We start from the raw sequence: 20853 nt of genomic DNA on the forward strand, positions 1-20853 counted from the left end.
ACTTCTACCCCTGCTTACAGGTATGTTATAGTGTTACATTTTATATTTTCGGCCGTAAAAAAATTATAAGTTGTATTAAATACATTTTATTTGCACAGTATGCTTTATACGGAAAAATCAATACACGTTTTGTAATGTTTCATATCTGGAAAGTTTTATCCCATTAACTGGATTTGTTGCCTGTTGGCAACCGTAAGTTCTGTACAGTACTCATATTGAGTTTGGTGCTGTCATGCAGACATCAAATTCAAAGCGTGTTCTTATATTGGGATAGTTGTCGAAAGTCATCTGGCCATTTGAAATGACTGCTGCCATCTGTTAGCATGTTTTAGAAAAGATTCCATCTACACTTGACACAAGGCCTATGCTTGCCTTTTCTTACATTCTCTGACTAGCAGTTGCACTATGATTCATGCCAGTACTGCAGTCTAAAGAGTTTGAGCAACCTAGAAGAACTTCAGGATTGTTATTGCTATGACATTTTAATTCTGAGAATGTCCCCAACAGGAGACAGGAAACATTCCAGAAAACAATGTGTTATGTGCCAGTCAAAACAAGATAAGAAACTGTCTATATTACAGAGTAATTTGTGGACAGCAAGAAATGTGAAATTTCATGCCATTCTCCCGGTTGTTGGTGATCAGAGTTATAAACTCGAAAACCTGCTGTTGCATATCTCCATACAGTACTTGAATAAAAATGCATGACACTCTGTCTACAATACACAGACTTGCATGAATACATTCTTTGTTCTACTTGACAAAAACACTGATGGTAACAATATGGTCTTGAATTCTATCTAAATAAAATTATGTTTTTTTCTGTACTTAAATTTTTTGCCCCATTCTTTGTATTTATCTCAGGGTCTGGTTCCTTTTCTGAATGGCCAACATCGAGGCTTTTGGTTCAGAGGGTACTAGGTTCATTTTCTGGCTGGGTCGGATATTTTAAGTGCATCTGCTTAATTCCTCTGACTCGGGAACAGGGTGTTCATGTTTGGCCCATTGCACTCTTTGTACACACCCACCACACTACCAACCACTACAGAAACACTCCTTTCACACAGGGTTGGCTTCAAAACGGGCATTCAGCTGTAAAACAGGGCCAAATCCACACGTGTGACATTGTTCACACCCATGATCCCACCAGGGTGTGGGGAAAGCGGTGGAAGAAGAAGCAGCTTTATATTTATCTAGGATTAGGTATACAGCATTAAAAAGTAGGTACAGTTTAATTCTTGTTTGTTTGTTTGTTTGTTTGTTTGTTTGTTTGAGTCAATATCAAGGGGAAAATGTATAACAGCATAGCAAAATTTCTCAAATTTCTGTTATCTGCACTTGGCTATACCAGTATATATTTGATTTGTATACAGTGGCATTGTGATGTTAGGTGAACTTAAACAGAATTTTCAAATTTCTCTGTTAATGGTAGCTGTATTGAAACAATGAACATAATAAAAACTCATGTGAAATGTAATTTCTGATCTTTCAGGTTTCATGCATTTTGTGCTAATATTGCTGAGTCAGAAAAAATCAAAATGTAGCCTACAATGTCCTCAGTCACTCAAATTTATCAAAAATAACATTACACTGAATGATTGTTGTTGTTAGTTGAGGTGCACTTTGTCTCTTCTGCTACACATCTTCATTAGGTGGCATTCAGTCAGTCATCAGTGATCTGCATTTAGGGCAGTCGCCCAGGTGGTAGATACCCTATTAATTGTTTACCTAGCCTTTTCTTAAGTACTTTCAAAGAACTTGGAAATTTATCGAACATTTCTCTTGATAAATTATTCCAATCCCCTCCTCGTCCTAGAAATGAATATTTGCCTCAATTTGTCCACTTAAATTCCAACTTTATTTTCATATTATGATCTTTCCTATTTTTAAAAGCTCCGCTCAAGGTTATATGTTAAGTAATGTCATTCTAGGCCATCTCTGCACTGACAGCTCAGAACATACCACTTAATCAAGCATCTCATCTTCTTACTCCCAATATTTTTCAGCGCAAAGTTTGCAACATTTTTGTAACACTACTCCTTTGTCAGAAATCACCCAGAACAAATTATGCTACTTTCCTTTGTATCTTTTCCAGTTCTCGTATAAAGTAGTTCTGGAACCATACTCTAATTAGGGTCTTGCCAGAGACTTATACGCCTTCTCCTTTACATCCTTACTGTTACGCAATAAAAATATCACATGAGAACACTTTTACGTATTTCTAAAACTACTATATTATCACTACGAAACTTATCCTGTCAGAAGAAGAAAACATTCAGTGCCTCTCTCAGAATACAAAACGAACAATCGCTCTCTAAAACAATCTACATAGAATTTATACATGTTTTACATCAGAGATCTAATGGTGCTGTTCCTTGACGCCATATTGGAAGTCTGTGTGTCCGTACGTCCGTTGCTATGTTAACCAGGTTAAGCATATGCACGTTATACGTCCATGGGCACGAAACATAAATATAATAACATAATATTTTCGGCTCATCGTAAAACTTCAAAATACGAGTATTGAAGGTTTTATCATAATTAGGATACCTGTCCTACGACAACTGCAAGCCTTATATATTTTTATAACTATGTGAAGTGATCTGTAATCTTTCATTGCAACCTTATTAATGTGATTATCTCAATGAAGATAATTCCATATATTAACCCCTAAGTACTTTCAGTGATCCCCATAAGGTACTATCATTCCCATCAACATAAAAGCTGAGAGGGCTTTTCCTCTTGGTGAAGCTTAGAATCTGACTTTTTGTCCTGTTTATCATTGTAGCATTGTCTGCATTTCTGCTGTAGTTTACCAAGCAAGTGGCTGCGTGGATTGGGTCACGTAGCTATAAGCTTGCATTCTGGAGGTAGTGAGTTTGAGCCCCGCTGTTGGCAGCCCTGAAGATGGTTTTCCATGGTTTCCCACTTTCACACTAAGTAAATGCTGGGGCTGTACCTTAATTAAGGCCACGACTGTTTCCTTCCCATTTGTTGCCCTTTCCTGCCCCGTCTTCTGTGGTGGTGCGACGTAAAGCAACTTGTAAAAAAAATCTACTGTAGTTACAAAACTAACATGTCAATGATGGGTACACGACAACTAGTGTCTTATACAACATAATGAAGTCGCTTATAATATTTCATCTGCCAATTGCTCTGACGTGAGTATATACATTACCCTCCAGAACTCTCAGACCTATTGCCATTATTAGAATCAAAAGAGATGAAGAGTTAACCAGGAGAGGTCATGTAAGAAGGAGAAGAATAAGTGGGAGCAGTGCCAGACACTGCTTGAATCCCATTCTGAGTCGCTGGGTATGGACAACTCTTTTGTTTACGAGAAAAGGTACCTAGATATCGCTTGCAGGTCCACTGAGAATGTTCATATTATATTGTAGGGGGTCAAAAATTAAGATACATATACAGTATTTGCTTTGTTTGTAGAAGAATGTATATTTGTAATGCTCATTTCACTGCAAAACATTATTGGAATCTGTATCATCAAAAAATCTCATGGATACCAGCTTATTCCTTATAGACTTTCAGAATTCAAAGTAGGTTTTGTTATAATATTTTGTAGATCTATTACTCTTGTTTTCCTATGTGTAGCAGTGAATAGCTTTGTTCTTGAATAATTATTTTTTAGCAGCTAATTCCATACTGAAACACAAATTCAATTAGCATTTCCCATTTATGCTAGCTTATATATCTTTCCCACATCTTGCATCATCACTGTGCCTACAAAAACCACTATATGGTTTGGAGCAAACTTCTCAGTTGGACGAAAGAACCCTCTACTTAGTTACAAAAAAATTTATGTTACAAAACATCTTTTATCAGCAAAACATCTAATCTCAAATCACAAACTTTAATTTCTGAACCAGTTTTGTTTGTGCCTTATTGTCACATAGTGGATTCTGTTCCTGAAACATAATTTGATTTATAAAGTTGTTATCCATAGAAAATACAGTATTGAACTTTTTACACAAATTTTGAGAAAACAAATGTACAAAAGGAGTCCACTCTAATCAATTCAATAGCTGAGACCATCATAGAAAGGATGGCAATCCTTGAGAAAGTACAATTTTAAGGCCTGCAAACTTTCAGACTTAGTCTTGTCAATTTTGCCTGATTCACTGTAAAAACTTTTGCAGGTCACATGATTGTTGTTTATTTTGTCACTGTGGCAGTAGATAGAGCCCATTCATTGAGATGGCTGAACTTGTAGAATACCTCACCATTTTTGTACAGCAACGCTCTGATGTCAACAAATCCCTGCTCTTCTTCCTGGGTTTAATAGAAGAATAATTTGAAGGAAGAAGCTCAACCCTGAAGATTCTGGCGTCCCGAGATGACAGTCGCAGGGCACCTGTGACGTGCATATGGCAGTAAATACCGATCCTCCCTGCAACTTGTCTTGCACAGTTGTTTTGTTATCTGTCTATTAGCAACAGTTTGTATCTCCTTGAACTTCTTCCCAATTCTAATAGAAGGATAATGTTTCCTCTTTCAGGTGGTTTATAAGTTTAGTTATTCAGAATTAGTTTTGGCAGACTGAATAACCTAACAGTTATTTAAAAAAAAAATGTTATTAATAGACTTGAATCTGTCTCTATATAGACTCATTTGCTTGAAGCCCTGCAGAAGTGGCTTGGCACTTCAGGGATTATCTCCAACCATTTATAAACAGAATCCGATTTGAGTTTCTTATTGTTGTTTGCTGGCCCACTTTGGGATAGCCTTCTTTTCTTCTTCATCTTAGAAGTTCCCTCATCATCACTGATACTGTTTTTGGTCATATAATACTGTTGTACCCAATCATGAAGCACACCTTTCTCGAGGGCAATAGTCGACAGAAAAATGTTTCGGCATACATTGATTTTTCTTTCCATCTGCTTGGCAAATAACAGTCATATCCATGATCCTTTATTGACAGTTCCTTATTTTTTCTCCTCTTCAATATTGTTGAAAAACCACAAGTCCAGCAATATACATTTTTTTTTCATCCCTTGTTCTTATACCCCAAACCTTCTCATGAATCCTTTTTCTCTGATTTTTGTCAAAGCTATTGCACATGAAACTTCTTTCCAATGATTTTTTTCTGTCTTATGGGAGCATGTTGCCGGGAGTAATACTCAGTCTTTACTTCCTACAGAAATATAAGAATTGCCTTCATGTTTTTTTCTGTGATATCTTTTACCAAGAACTCTCAAACTCTTGTTGGATTCCCTAGATTTCCATTTTGTTGAACTTCCTCACTGGCTGTAAGTGCACCAGGGCTATCTTCAATTACATCAGGATGTTCCATTGTGCTTTCACATGTTTTCTCACTATCCTCTACATTTTCATTAACACTTTCTTCACTGGTCCCATTTCTGTGAACAGTGGCAGCACTTAATAGCTTATTTGCATTGATAACAGATAGATTTACGAATATAGATAACTCTTCCATTGTTCCAAATGTTGAATAATTTGAAACAACACCGAGAGGAATTATGTGGTCCTTAGGATCTAGAACAAAATGAAACATCACTTAAACACCTTTCAGGGGTTCTTAACATAGATGATTTCCATTTCAATATTTTAATTGAGTAATCCTAATTTGGATAGGTTCTTACAAAAAAGAACAGTATAGCATATGAAATGCAACATAATTATCAGTGCTGCTACATACCTTTTTGCATGCCATAGGAGTTTCACATTCATTTTCTATTTTGTTTTGTTGCTCCAGAGCCAATATCGCAAGTCTCCCGTCTCTGCCATTCATTGTGATTTACTAAGCTAAACACATAATAATACAGCTTAACAAACACATGAGATAATGCTGGAATCTCTAGTGCATTGTCATTTACGCACTAGGAGCTATGTGATGATGAGTGCACACAATGAACTAACTAAAATCCGCTATGTGACCTATTCGTCACATAGTGGATTATGGGAGCTCACTATTTTATGGCATTGCACAACTGTATTTCTTTCTTTGTTAATAACACCTCAAATATTTGAAAGGCACATGCCGCATTTGGGGGACTATTTCTAGCTCCCTGTAAGCTACATAACTCATTTCCGTCCAAAATTGCTCATAGTGTTTTTTGCAGAGTCACTTCCTTCCCCATTCGTAGCCATTGTTGCCATAAGACCTACCTGTGTTGGTGTGACGTAAAGCAAAATTGTAAAAAACAAAACAAAAGAAAGATACATCATTTGAGAGGAACAAGAAACAGCAGCAACTAGGAAGAAACAAATTGGGTAGATGAAAAGAAAGAAGTTGCAAGCAAGGGAATGAAGGAATATGGGCACCAAGGAAAACTATAATTGTAAAGATTTATTTATGTGGTCCATAGTTTGCTAAAATGGTTTGTTTGGTATAAATACAGTACTACTGACATTGCTAATGTTATTTATATCCACAGGGCAGTTTGTATGTTATAATAAATCTTCTCTGTCATGGAGTTGTAAGTAAATTGTATGTATTTATAGTATGGTACAAGGTTCCATCTCTTGTGCCAATAGATTTTATCTCTAGTCATTTGGGTGAAAAATATTCTGTAGAGCTGGCAGTACATGAACCATTAAGCCGTTGTCTGAATGGGAAAAAAGAGATTGTATGTGTATTTCACAGCTCTATTTCTCTTTATCAAATTCTGAGACCAAGTCCATTATTTCATTGTCCATGGGTTTTTAGAAGAAGAGGAATTTAAATATGATGAGCCTCTGTAGTATGAAAAGATTTATTTAAGGTGAAAACTGGATGACCGAGCTTGATAGCTGAAGTCGCTTAAGTGCGGCCAGTATCCAGTATTCGGGAGATAGTAGGTTCGAACCCCACTGTCGGCAGCGCTGAAAATGGTTTTCTGTGGTTTCCCATTTTCACACCAGGTGAATGCTGGGGCTGTACCTTAATTAAGGCCACGGCCAATTCCTTCCCACTCCTAGCCCTTCCTTGTCCCATCGTCGCCATAAGACCTATCTGTGTCGGAGCGACGTAAAGCAACTAGCAAAAGAAAAAAAAACCTGGATGAATGATTTATCATATATTGTTATAAGCTAACATATTGAATACCTATTTGAGAAAGTCCAAAATAATAATAATTTATGTGAAGCAAATATAAACAGTGAAGGTTATCGTAATATACAGAGGTTAAATAATGTTATTCGAAAACTTTTATTGACCATCACTGTTGTAAACAATGGCATCTCTCTCCTAATATTCCATCATTAAGGTTCATTGGTTTGTATATCAATAGTCTTGATCTCAGGAAATGTATTATTCTCTGAAACTGTTTATCTTTTTCAGGGGAATTCTGGAGTGTCCTGTCACAGAGAAAGAGTTCTTGACTCAATTAATGGTTTTAAATCATAAAATCAATTTTGTGAAAGAACAAAGCTTCAAAGGTTTGTATGAGAGATGGTAGCTCTTCATTTTTCATGCCATATGAAAATTGTTGATGTAATTGAATACTCATAATTAGAGCCCAGATTTCCATGCAAATGCACGTTCCTAGATAAACTGGTTACACTTCTGAAACTTAGCAAACATTCGTTTTTTGACTAATCTATTCCAAATAACCGTACCTTTTCCATGCATGTTTGCATGTTTTGGCCTTTTTGGGAGAAAATTCATGCATAATGCATATTTTGAAAATTTTGAATTTAATAGCAAATAATTGAACATTTGTATTGGGTTATATGACTTTTCTTCTGACTTTGACGCATATATTATGTTAACTTGCATGATAGTGCCTTTTTTGAACTTTGGTTTGAAGAATTTGGGACCGTACGTTCATTGTATTTGTCTATCATTGAGAGACAAAGTAAATGTATTCCTGATATACTACTTGACAACCAAAGTTAGATTATAGCAGTCTTATAATCCAGTTAGCCAAGCACTTTCTTATCTGTTGCTTGAGCAAACATTGACACAAGCGGGAAGACCCTGTGTCGACCTCTCTAATCCTTAGAAACAAGGTGTCCCAGTAAAAACTGAACCCTAAATTTTGCATTACTAAATGACGGTTATTTCCTTTTTCGTCTATGTTAGGCGAAGAAATCAGATCTTGAATCACACTTCTGCGATGCTGCAATGGGTAGGCATATTCTCCGGCAGAGAAGCCAAGTACCATGGCAGAAGTATGGATCACCTGAGGTTCAGGACCCCGATTACTTCCAACAAGTTTCCGAATGATGTTACGGACTGACACCTTGTGTTTGGTGTTTAAGCAATGCCGTCGGTAGGTGAGGGACCTGTCTAAGGTAATTCCTAGGTATTTGGGTGTAATACTGAGTGATGGTGATAATGAACATACAAAAAAGGTAGAGAGACTTGGATTCGAACCTCATCTGTCAACTATAGTATCTGACTCTATCGAACCGTTTTGCAGGTCGAGCTATTAATTCACTAGCCAGCCAACAGAAAAATGAAGATACTTCTATTGAAATACAGGAGTCTTCATTGTCTATCTGTTGTCTTCAATCATAGGAATGAAAGCCAAGGCCATTTACATAAGGATTAATGTAGTGATGAACTAGCATGTTATGTGCATTAACCCTTAGCCCTTTTTTTCTTCTGAACACTGCCGCCTCTCCAGCTCCATTTAAGAATCTGCTTGCAGAGGGATAACAGAGAGCACAAACATATTGACAGCATATCTATAAAAATCAGCTACAGCAAACACAAAATAAATATAATACAAGTACAATACAGTATTCAGGTGCAATTTTCAGCATTTTCAAACCTAAAATTATCCCAGTCAGTCACTTTTTGTCTGTAATAGTGCATTGTGTGAAACTTCCCAAAACACTCGCCGGGATGTAATCCAGGCTTTTTTCTGCAGGTATTGCTGAAAAAACCACTCTCACATCGTAATTTAGGCTTACTGTTCATTACCATATTTAGGATTACGCCTAAAAATGCTTTGAATTCAGGAAAAGTAACATCTATCCACGACCCCCTAATAGACTCACGTGTGAGGGGCGTAACCTTTTGAATGTTTACACTAGCATACCGGTTAGTCTCGCGCACAATTTCCGACAATAACTCGTCAGTCAAAGGTAATAATTGGAAAAAGTCAAGTTCATTCAACCATGCGGTTGTTTATAACCTGACGTACCTGTGAATGAGCTTTTGAAATCCAAGTCAGTGTCGCGGTATTACCTCCATCCATCAGAAGAGGTACCAGCATTGCCATTCATCATAATTTTCTCATTATCGGGATTTTTATCACTCAATTCACCAACACAATCTCATTCCGCAATATCTTTCTCACCATTTAATTGAAAATCACTCCGACTATCGCGGAAATCAACGTTACTTTCACCTAAAAGTCTGGCGATTTCTTTCTCACGCTGCTCGAACGACGCCATGTTGCTAAGCAATGTTTGTTTACAAACTCACATGGTCTGCAAAGAATCTGCACAAAGCCTGATTTCAGAGAGATTATAGCTATACATGGCTTCAAATTTTCGTCGAAGGTTTGCAGTACCTTACTGTACCTGTAATTCATGCACGCGTAACCCGACAAAGGAGTTATATACGGAAGAATGTCATGTCGGGCATGCCCGACATAGGACCTATGCGGGATATTCTCGTTGTCGGGCATGGCCCGCCGCATGAGTGCTAAGGGTTAAAGAATAAAATAGTGCGTCTTATTAAATGCAAATAAGTAAAAACAAATATTAAAATAAATACTGCTTTCTCTGTACGTTTAGCATCTTATCTAATCTGTTAATGGACCAATATGATCACATGTACTGCTATACGGAGAAATGAAACAAAATAAGGAAATTATAACAGCTGTTCCCTGTTAATGTTGTTAGTGTATTCCAAAAAGTGACTGTGTTTGCAAGTTGTTCTAGTTAGTGATAAGAAAAGAGGGTAGCGGGCACTGGGTGGATTTGAAACACTGCAATTTATACCCTATTGGCCATATACACTGCCTGTACCAACTGCGAACTGTAAAAGTACTGTAAAGAAAGGAATAGAATTAAGTCCACTTGTGTGGACTACCAACAGTTGAAGAGCAAGACAGTCAAAGACAGTTATCCATTACCCAGTATAGATGACACACTACACACATTATCTGGATTTCAAGTGTTCTCCTCTCTGAATTTGAGGAGTGGATATTGGCAATTAGTAATGGAGGCTGAAGATAGAGAGAAGACAGCATTCTCAATTGGTATGGGACTTTGGCATTTTACAGTTATGCCTTTTCGACTTTGCAGTGCACCAGCTACATTTGAAAGTCTGATGGAAACAGTACTGCAAGGTCTGTCAAGGAAAACCTGCCTCGTTTACTTGGATGATGTTATAGTAATAGGTAAGACTTTTGATGAACACTTATTGAACCTGGAGAAAGTCTTTAAGCAAATGCAGGGAGCCAAACTGAAGCTGAATCCAAAGAAATGCCAGCTCTTCTGGGTAAAGTCAGGTATTTGGGACATGTTTCCAAAGACGGTGTAGCCGTAAATCCAGAGAAAATATGTCCAGTAAAAGAATGGCTACTGGGCGAGTTGGCCGTGCGGTTAGGGGTTCGCGGCCATGAGCTTGCACCCGGGAGATAGTGGGTTTGAACCCCACTGTCGGCAGCCCTGAAGATGGTTTTCCGTGGGACTTTACCTTAATTAATGCCATGGCAGCTTCCTTCTCACTTGTAGGCTTTTCCTGTCCCATTGTCACCATAAGACATATCTGTGTCGGTGTGACGTAATGTAAAAAAAAAAAAAAAAAAAAAAAAAAATGGCCAGTCCCCAGAGCTGTTTCAGGGTTTCTTAGGTCTATGCTCCTACTACCGATGTTTCATACCAGTATTTGACAACATAGCTAAACTCTCGACAAGGGTTACTGAACCAGGCGAGTTGGCCATGCAGTTAGGGGCGCACAGCTATGAGCTTGCATCCGGAAGATAGTGGGTTCGAATCCCACTGTCGGCAGCCCTGAAGATGGTTTTTTCCGTGGTTTCCCATTTTCACATCAGGCAAATGCTGGGGCTGTACCTTAATTAAGGCCACGCCCGCTTCCTTCCCATTCCTAGGCCTTTGCTATCCCTTCATCGCCATAAGACCTATCTGTGTCAGTGCAACGTAAAGCAAATAGCAAAAAAAAAAAAGGCTTATTGAAGAAGGACGGATTTACTCGTGGGATACCTGCAGTCACTCAGCTTTCTAACAACTCAAGTCATTGCTGACCGCCGCCCCCTTTCTGAGCTACCCTTGTACTACAGGTCTGTTTATATGGGACACGGATGCCAGCAGTATAGAAATAGGTGGAGTGTTATCCTGGACCCAGAACGGTCAAGAAAGGGTGATAGCATACTTCAGAAAGATGCTGTCCAAGCCTGAGAGAAACTACTGCATGACCAGGTGGGAATTGTTAGCTCTGGTGAAGTCAGTGAAGATTTCTGCTATGAACAGATCATGGTGCATTGAAATGGCTAATGCAGTTTAGGAACCCAGAAAGACAGATTGCTAGGTGGATTAGATTAGAGAGAGGTTCTGCTGGGAAAACCAGGCGTTTCCAGTTTGCAAGGGCTTGAGGGCCACATTGGGAACCTTATGTATGATCGCAGGCCGCACTTCAATAATAGACCAATTTTTGTAAAATTCTGCAAGTAGAACAGAGGTACCAGTATGAAGTAATATGCATATATCAGTTGAAGGTTTGATCATTTTAATTGCTTAAAACACTATTTTACAATTGCATAAAAGAGTGAAATTTGGATTTTAAATAATAAAAAATTACCTATTCAGATCTTTAAAACGAGGAAATAATGTTAAAGAATGAAATAGTTCTGACGCTTTGCTTCATTCACTCAGAATTCACCAGTTGCTTCTTCCACACACTATGAAAATAAGATTAATTCAGACATTCGTGATACCCTTACTCAACTGTTGTAATGTTGTAGTAGTTGATGCTACTGAGGAACAAACAGAGTAATTGCAGAAAGCAATGAACTCTATCATTTGCTTTATTTTTGCATTAAAGTATACCACACATGTCTCTCCCCATTATGAGACACTCAGTTGTTTAAAGACAAAGCAAATGATATATTTACACATTGCTATACTCACCTTCCAACTTTTAAATGAAGCAACCCCGCAGTATCTTACCTCAGATCATGGCTACCTCTCCTCCACTCATAAGCACTATATTTGGTCTAACTCTTTCTCTCTCACTCTTACTATACCCATAAATTGTACATCAGTGTATAACAATTCATTCCAAGTGTCTGGTGCCAGGTTATGGAATTCTCTCCCATTGAGAGCTAGGAACTGCACGACGTTAGCCACTTTTAGGAGATCTTGTCAGTGTGTGTGGCCAGGTTGTAGGAATGCACGGGTGAATGTGAGAATGTATGATGTAGTACTTAAGTATTTACATAAATTCATAAGTTACTAGTATTAACATGCACTCAGTCACGTAGAGCATTAGTTTCCTAACTCTAGAACCAGTGGTATGTATTATGTTACAACTTACTTGTTTGATTTTAGATATTGTTAGAATTATCATTATTACCCACTGTCATCTAGTTACACACAAAATGTTGTCAATATGTTATCATATATCCCCTTTACTCTCAGCAGATTGTTTGCTAAACGCTGCTGTCCTCCGTTACCAACATCATCGTTATCATAAAAATGAAGTGGCGAATCGCTTTTAGTGCCGAGAGTGTCCGAGGACATGTTCGGCTTGCCAGGTGCAGGTCTTTTGATTCAACGCCCGTAGGCAATGTGTGCGTCATGATGAGGATGAAATGACGATGAAGACAAGCCCCTGTGCCAGCAAAATTAACCAATGATGGTTAAAATTCCTGGCAGTTGAACCCGGGACTCCTGTGACCAAAGGCCAGCATGCTAACCATTTAGCCATGGAGCCGGCATCGTTGTCATAATCATCATCTTATTAATTTGTAAGATAAGACAATTTAACATTTAGCATAGAATGTAGTTATGTGTAAGAGAGGGCCACGAGCCCTAACTTTTCCGGTTATAAATAAATAAGTAAATAAATAAATAAATAAATAAATAAATAAATAAATAAATAAGCGGTATAAAAATGATTACTTTTTGAATGAGCTAAGATTTTTAAAAAAACTTTTCTTCACATTATTTCTTAAAATGCTATCATGGGCCACAAAATATGGCTTCCTTGGGCCACATGCGGCCTGTGGGCCACCATCTTACCCCCTGGGATGAATTGTAAAGATGATGCCAGAACATGGTGCAGGAAGTGTGAGGTCTATGCTGCCAGGAATGGACCAGAAGAAAAGAAGAAACCACACATGCGCCAGTACAATGTGGGAAGTCCCTTGATAGCCATGGACTATTTCTCTAAATGGGTGGAAGCCTATGTGGTTCCAAACCTGGAAGCTGTTACAGTTGCCAGTGCCCTAGTGAAGGAGTTGTTCTCACTGTTTGGTACTCCCTTGGAATTACATTGCAATCAAGGAGGGAATTTTGAATCGGCTGTCTTTCAGCAAGTTTGTCAACTCATGGGGATACAAAAAAACCACATCATTACATCCCCAGTTGGATAGAAGGGTCGAACAGATAAACAGGATGATTGAAAAACACCTTTCTAAAGTTGAAGCTGACAACCAACATGACTGGGATGAACACCTGTCATTATTTCTAATGGTATATCGGTCTTTGGTCCATGAAACGACAGGACAGACTCTGGCTTGTGTTCTCTTCGGGAGGGAGCTGTGTTTACCTTGCGATCTGAAGTTTGTCATTAGACTCAGCAAGCACCAGGTGGCTAGGGACGACTGTGAGGCGTTTGAGAGAAAGAATAGATCAGATTTGCGCCCTCATTAAAAAAAGGTATAGAAACTGCTTGTGGCCGAATGAAACATGCTAACGATGTGCAGACTAAAGAAGGCAAATTTGAAGCCAAGGATTTGGTGTGGCTCTTAAATTCACAGAGGTGACGAGGTCTGTCACCTGAACTCCAAAGTTCATGGAATGGACCGTATGAGGTGTTAAGGAGGATCAATGATATTACCTACCGTATTCTAAAACTTTCAGTCAGTTAGCTCCTTACAAAGGAGAAACTCCTTGACTAATGGGTAATCGAAGACTGGTTGCGAACTGATCTGGGACAGAACAGTCTTAAGGAGGGGGTAGTGTTATGAGTCTAGGAGTAGAAATATCTCTCTTAGCTGGATCGGGAGACAAGCGACGATCGCTATGTGTGAACACACGAAGAAACAGAATGTGCGGCAGAATTGAGGGTAGTCTTTTGTCCGTTATTGTTGAGTGCCATGTTGTAAGTGGTGGCAAGGAAATTTATGTACTCGTGAATGGAAAATGAAAATGTGCTATTGTACCATTATATTGAGCGGTGAGAATGGATATTTAACGCAGTGATAATTTTGCAGTAGGGTGCCGTTTGTGAGGGCGTGATGCTATACAGAGCGCGGGAATCGAGAAGGTGATTTCCCGAGGCAAGGCGTGGTCAGGTGTGACGAAGAAAGAATATGTGAGGAAGAGAGAAAGAGAGATGGGATTTTGTCTGGGGGAGAGACCTGCCATCTTAACAGAGATTTTTAGCGGGAGCAGACAGGCCCACCACATTACGGAAACTGAGCCGTAATTCCCGTAATTGAAGGTTTTTCAAGAAAATAAAAAGATGGAAATGGTTACTAGAATTTTATGAAGCGGTAGATACCTCTAGGTTTATTAACATATGATTAGATCAATAAATATGTTCCAAGCAGAACAACCGTGGGAAGCTCTGTAGTGGCCACATTCCAGACTCAAGTTGTTTCTCGGGACTTCCCCTGGCGTCCTTTGGGGTGCTGCCCCATATAAAAGCTAAGTGATATGGGGGGAGATCATCCAGTTGACTATCATATTGCTGCCGGCACGCGTCGCACGTCTGCCTAGATTGCGCCAGAAATCCTTTGTTCAGAACAAAGACAGTGTGTAATTATTACAGTGCGATAACTTTGATCCAGTGGATAAGAGACTTACGGAGTTACAGGTGGTGGATTTGTAAGTGGCGCGATGTTCAGATACCTATCAATGAGATCGCGTGTGCTTAATGGTATCAGTAACAATAGAAAGCCGTACTTGTAGACTCGGATAAATAGCGGTAGGGGCGAAGCTCCCGAGGTGCCGAGGAAGTGTGGATAATAGGCTAAGGAGGTCTATATTTATCCTCTGATAGACTGTAGAACCCAAATTATCGACCATTTCTGCCGACTGCAGCTGAGCTGGTGTCCGTATCCAAGAACAGAAGAGCAGGTAGGTATCATCCTGCGGTATTAATGTGCCCTGTAGGGTATACTATGTCATTTTGATTAAATGAATAAATGAAATGAAAGACGTATGGCTTTTAGTGCCGGGAGTGTCTGAGGACATGTTCGGCTCCCCAGGTGCAGTTCTTTTGATTTGACACCTGTAGGCGACCTGCATGTCGTGATGAGGATGAAATTATGATGAAGACGACACATACACCCAGCCCCCCTCGCAGCAAAATTAACCTGTGATGATTAAAATTCCCGACCCTGCCAGGAATCGAAGCCAGGACCCCTGTGACCAAAGGCCAGCACGCTAACCATTTAGCCATGGAGCCGGACATTAAATAATATCCAATAACGGACCATTTATATTGGTATGAATAGCATTAGCGTGAATATGTGTGTACGGTTTTCTTTGTAAATTGTAATGAGATTGACAAGATATGGTGCCTTGCAGATTCCTATGGGAAGGAAATTGATGTACATTGCCAGTACTCATGAACATAACAATAGCTTGTACAGTAACCGTCTTACTAATAAAAAGTACTTACACAGTTGTTTAACACTTGTATAGTTATACATTGAATAAACCCTGTATAAGCATTGTATATTTTTCTTACTCATAAACGTGGTATATACCGAGTTCGATAGCTACAGTCGCTTAAGTGCGGCCAGTATCCAGTAATCGGGAGATAGTAGGTTCGAACCCCACTGTCGGCAGCCCTTAAAATAGTTTTCCATGGTTTCCCCATTTTTACGCCAGGCAAATGCTGGGGCTGTACCTTAATTAAGGCCATGGCCGCTTCCTTCCCATTCCTAGGTCTTTCCTATCCCATCATCGCCATAAGACCTATCTGTGTCGGTGCGATGTAAAGCAAAATAGCAAAAATAAAAAGTGGTATACGCATTGTATTACTATACAGCACGTATACACTCATTCCAAGTCGTAGGATTCTCTTCCTACAGTTCACTGACGTATTTCACACGTTCACAGCCTTTATGATTGCTTCTGCTGGTTATCTATGAGCAAAACTTTCTGGAAAGTAGCGCAGTAGCATGACATATCGAAAAGGCAGTGGCAACACAAAGTGAGAGAGCTGGGAATTGGCTTATATTGATATCAACATTTCAATCAATCAATCAATCAATCAATCAATCAATCAATCAATCAATCAACCTATCACTACTGATCTGCATTTGGGGCAGTCGCCCAGATGGCAGTTTCCCTATCTGTTGTTTTCCTAGCCTTTTCTTAAATGATCACAAAGAAATTGGAAATTTATTGAACATCTCCCTTGGTAAGTTATTCCAATCCCTAACTCCCCTACCTATAAACAAATATTTGCCCCAATTTGTCCTCTTGAATTCCAGCTTGTTTGTGTAATGAACGCCACAAAAGAAATGGAAAAGCTTAAGAAATGATTAAGAGCTCCTAACTGGGATAGTACGGAAAACGTAGGCAATTGTAATTGAATCAGTGAGTTGAAAAGTGTACACATTCCAAAATCCTTACTTTTCAGGAGAAAGGGAAAAATGTTTTGTAGCTAAAAGAAAGGTTTGATCAAAAAAGTTTTGATTAGACATTTATACATCATATATTTGCGTATTCAAATACAAAGTATGGAAATCATATTAAGTACGGTTGGGCCGATGACCTCGATGTTAGGCCCCTTTAAACAACAAGCATCATCATCATTAAGTATGGTTTTCAAATTATACCATTTTTTTTTATGTCAAGGAATATGTTTCCTTTTTATACTCAAATTTGAGAAAGATCTTTGTAGAGGCAGATAATGTACTGTATAATAAACTCGCAGTTTCAAAAGTCTATTAAGCAGTAATACATTATTATTATTATTATTATTATTATTATTATTATTATTATTATTATTATTATTATTATTATTATTCATTGTCATTCCGTCTCTTAGCTGCCTCTGTGGATCAGCGGTAGAGTGTCAGCCTCCGGATCCCAAGATAGCGGGTTCAAACCCGGCAGAGGTAGTCGGATTTTTGAAGGGCGGAAAAAGGTCCATTCGACACTCCATGTCGTACGATGTCGGCATGTAAAAGATCTCTGGTGACACATTTGGTGTTTACCCGACAAAATTCATTAAATTTCAGCCATAGACGGCCAAGAGAGTTTCGGTTTACTTGATCTGCCATCTGGTGCGGGCCTAGAGTAAAACGGAACGTCAAAATTGACGAGCAGACAGCCAGATGGCGTCAAATTAAAATGTCTGCACACGGTAGCTGAGGCCATACGATTATTATTTATTATTTATTCCGTCTCTTTAAAGTGTTTTACTTTACGAAGTTGTCTAGCCTCCATAACCTCTAAATGGTGTATGTCTTCTATGTTTAAAATATCGTGAAGATCATCAACGTTATCATCCTTTCTTTCAATGTGTGCTTTATATTAAATGGATGAGTCGAATATTTCATCACGATTATATTACTGCAGACAGTAAATACCATGAAAATAAACTGCTCACTCATTTCTTTTTCTGCTACTCGCTGGTATGCAACGCTTATACAAGGGTCCTGGTCTGTATAAGCAATTCAGTGAATAACTATAACAGATGTATACACAGGAGGCTTATACACGGTTTATTAGTAACGAATTTAACATAAACGGTGTATAAACCTTGTATAAAAGTTTATTAGTAAGACGGTAAAAGTATAAGAGGCATAAAGGATTTAAAATCATATATTGAACAATTTTTTTAATGTGAAATTTTTTAATACAGATATTGGATAAATTTGACATTTACTGTTTTGGTCCCCTTAATATTGCCATGTCGCTTTATATTAATCAAATTATATATAGCCTAGTGCACAACTCAGCAGTCTTTAACTTAATACTAGGTTTTGAGGTACTAAATGTTTTACTGCGATACTGTAACAAGCAAACAGACCTACAGGCAAAAATTGAACTGACCCTTCTTTTGACTAATATATGAGGGGTATTCACTATACAATGCAACCCATTTTATTTCTCAGCCAACTTTGGTTCAAAAATTTGGAATTTTGTTTTTGGACATCTTTGAATATTCCTGCTTCATCTCGTAGAGTTTCAGAATGGCGTCTGTGACAGAGGTGCTTACCAAACAGAGAGCAGTTATTGTGTTTCTTGTGGTGGAAAACCAGGGTATCACAGATGTTCATAATGTTTGCAGAATGTCTACAGAGACCTGGCAGTAGACAAAAGCATGGTGAGTCGTTGGGCAAGGCGTGTTTCATCATCACATCAAGGTTGAGCAAACCTGTCTGATCTCGCAATTGCCAGCCGGCTCCATACAGCTGTGATGCTTGCAAAGTTGGAACATGCAGACACCCTTATTCAGGGTGATCGACGGATTACAGTCAAACACCTATCCGCTGAACTTGGCGTCTCTGTTGGTAGTGCTGACACACTTATCAACCAGTTGGAGGATTCAAAGCTTTGTTCCTTCTGGGTTCCTCGACACCTAACAAAAGTTACAAGTAACTAATCTCATTTTGTTCCGTATTGAAGATACAATAAGTAAACTCTTTCAAGATTAAAAATATTGTGTCCACCTATTCAATAAAATTATATATTTTTAGTGGTTAAATTCTACATGAATTAAATACACCAGTTAGGGACATGTTTCGCCCTAGTTATAGGCATCTTCAGCCTATATTAAACTTAAGGTCAAGGATTAAAACTATAACATTGGAACTTGGAACTAACTTGATCTAAATACAATTGTCTTATACTATTTACATAGTTTACAATAGTTCACAATAGTTTACAATATATACAATATGTGCATTAACTTTGCCAGAATTTATGAACAATGAATTAACTTATTTTATTATGACTAGACTTCCAATTGTGGATTGGATTGATCAAGGTGTGAATTGGGGTTTCTCAAATTGTATTGACTAGAATTTATTACTGCGCGAGTTGGGGTTCCTTCAACTGTTTGTAAGAACTTTTACAAAACCGGAATCTTGGTTAAAATTGTTAATATTCAATTTATAGTCCACATGTAGTTGGAATGAATTCCTTTCCAACGGAGACAACATTTGGGCCAAAAATAAATGAACCTTATAAAATTGTAAATTTAGGAGGGCTTTCTTTTTGTACGTTGCTTTAATTTCATTTCTTGACTAGACTTCCAATTGTGGATTGGATTGATCACAACGTGATTTAGGGTTTCTCAAATTGTATTGACTAGAATTTATCACTGCGTGAGTTGGGGTTTCTTCAGCTGATATGGTCGCCTGAGTCGTAAGAATTTTAACAATACCGGAACCTTGGTTAAAGTAATTCATGTTAGGGTTTGAAACAGTTTGAATATTCCTTTAGAAAGAAGCATAGTTATGTTTTAAGATTAAAGCGTGTAAGTAGGATACATATCGTTGATTTCATTCATTGCTTGTAAGATAAAAATATTTGGAAAATTCCGTCATTCTTGTTGATAAACTTCCCATTGGTGCATATTCAATCTGGGAGGAATATTAGTTGTCTGTAACTGAATAAGAGAAAAAACGGGGAATTAGAATGATGAATGTGGAACCCAATACGGTAATAAATGTAGAGTTAGTCTTTATCGTATGAACTTACTTGTCTTGTCGACGTTAGCTGGGACCAATTGTTCCGGTTGTGTCTGAACAGCTAAGCTTGCTGCTCCTAGTGTAGTATTGATGCTGTAGCAGAGGGCTGGAGCGTATAATTATTGTATCTTCAATACGGAACAAAATGAGATTAGTTACTTGTAACTTGATAGCCAACCAGGCAAGTTATCATTTAAACAGATATTTGAATCTTAAGGTCAAAATAGGCAATTTAACAAAAGATATAGCTCATTTAAAACAACGTCTGGAACAAAAATTGGTACCAAAGTTACGCAGAGGAAGGGTTTAACCAATACGAATAGAATTCAGAACAAGGTCGACGAGATTTGGTTAAGAAATGAAATTAAAGCAACGTACAGAAAGAAAGCCCTCTTAAATTTATAATTATATAAGGTTCATTTATTTTTGCCCCAAATATTGTCTCCGTTGGAATGGAATTCATTCCGACTACATGTGGACTACAGATTGAATATTGCATTAGAAAGGTAGCAAGCAATAAAAAACTCTCCCAATTAATACAATCTAAGATACGATCTCCCACACATAACAAGATTTCACAAAGTCCAGCATCCCCACACGTTAACACGTCCACAGTAGTCAATTTGACAAACGTTCAGTTCTCCCAGGAAGAAATTGGGATATTGGATAAGGGCCTAAAGTATAATTGGCCTAGCTGAAATAAAACAACCGACATCATCAATACAGTAGCAGAGGTAGAAACCGGTATTTCGAAACTCCCCGTTGAGATTCAAAACGATGTTAGATGCAAAGTAAAAAGGAAATTACCTAAACTGGCCCAAGAGTTGAATGTTAATTTTGATTTCAATCATAAAAAATAAATTCAGAAATTAAAAACAAAAATAGACGACAATAACATTATTGTTACTCAGATAAAGGAGGTTCCACAGTCCTACTAGACAAACAATTTAACACTCAAAAAACAGAAGAATATTTTAATAATACAAGTTATTTGATAGTTAACAAAGATCCCACTGTAAGAATTCAGTGAA

General features: G+C 38.1%; 1 protein-coding gene across 6 annotated transcripts in view; it reads left to right on the top strand.

Annotated features, from left to right (window-relative positions):
• Vps52 (vacuolar protein sorting 52) overlaps positions 1 to 20853 on the top strand; it is a 183991-nt gene that overhangs the window by 43632 nt on the left and 119506 nt on the right. For all 6 annotated transcript variants that reach the window (XM_067145795.2, XM_067145799.2, XM_067145801.2 and 3 more), the window contains one exon: positions 7297 to 7394. In XM_067145795.2, the coding sequence (XP_067001896.1) occupies positions 7297 to 7394 (98 nt within the window). The remainder of the gene's footprint in view (positions 1 to 7296; positions 7395 to 20853) is intronic.

This window comes from Anabrus simplex, chromosome 4 (genome assembly GCF_040414725.1).
Source record: "Anabrus simplex isolate iqAnaSimp1 chromosome 4, ASM4041472v1, whole genome shotgun sequence".
In the NCBI taxonomy this organism is placed as follows: Eukaryota; Metazoa; Arthropoda; class Insecta; order Orthoptera; family Tettigoniidae; genus Anabrus; species Anabrus simplex.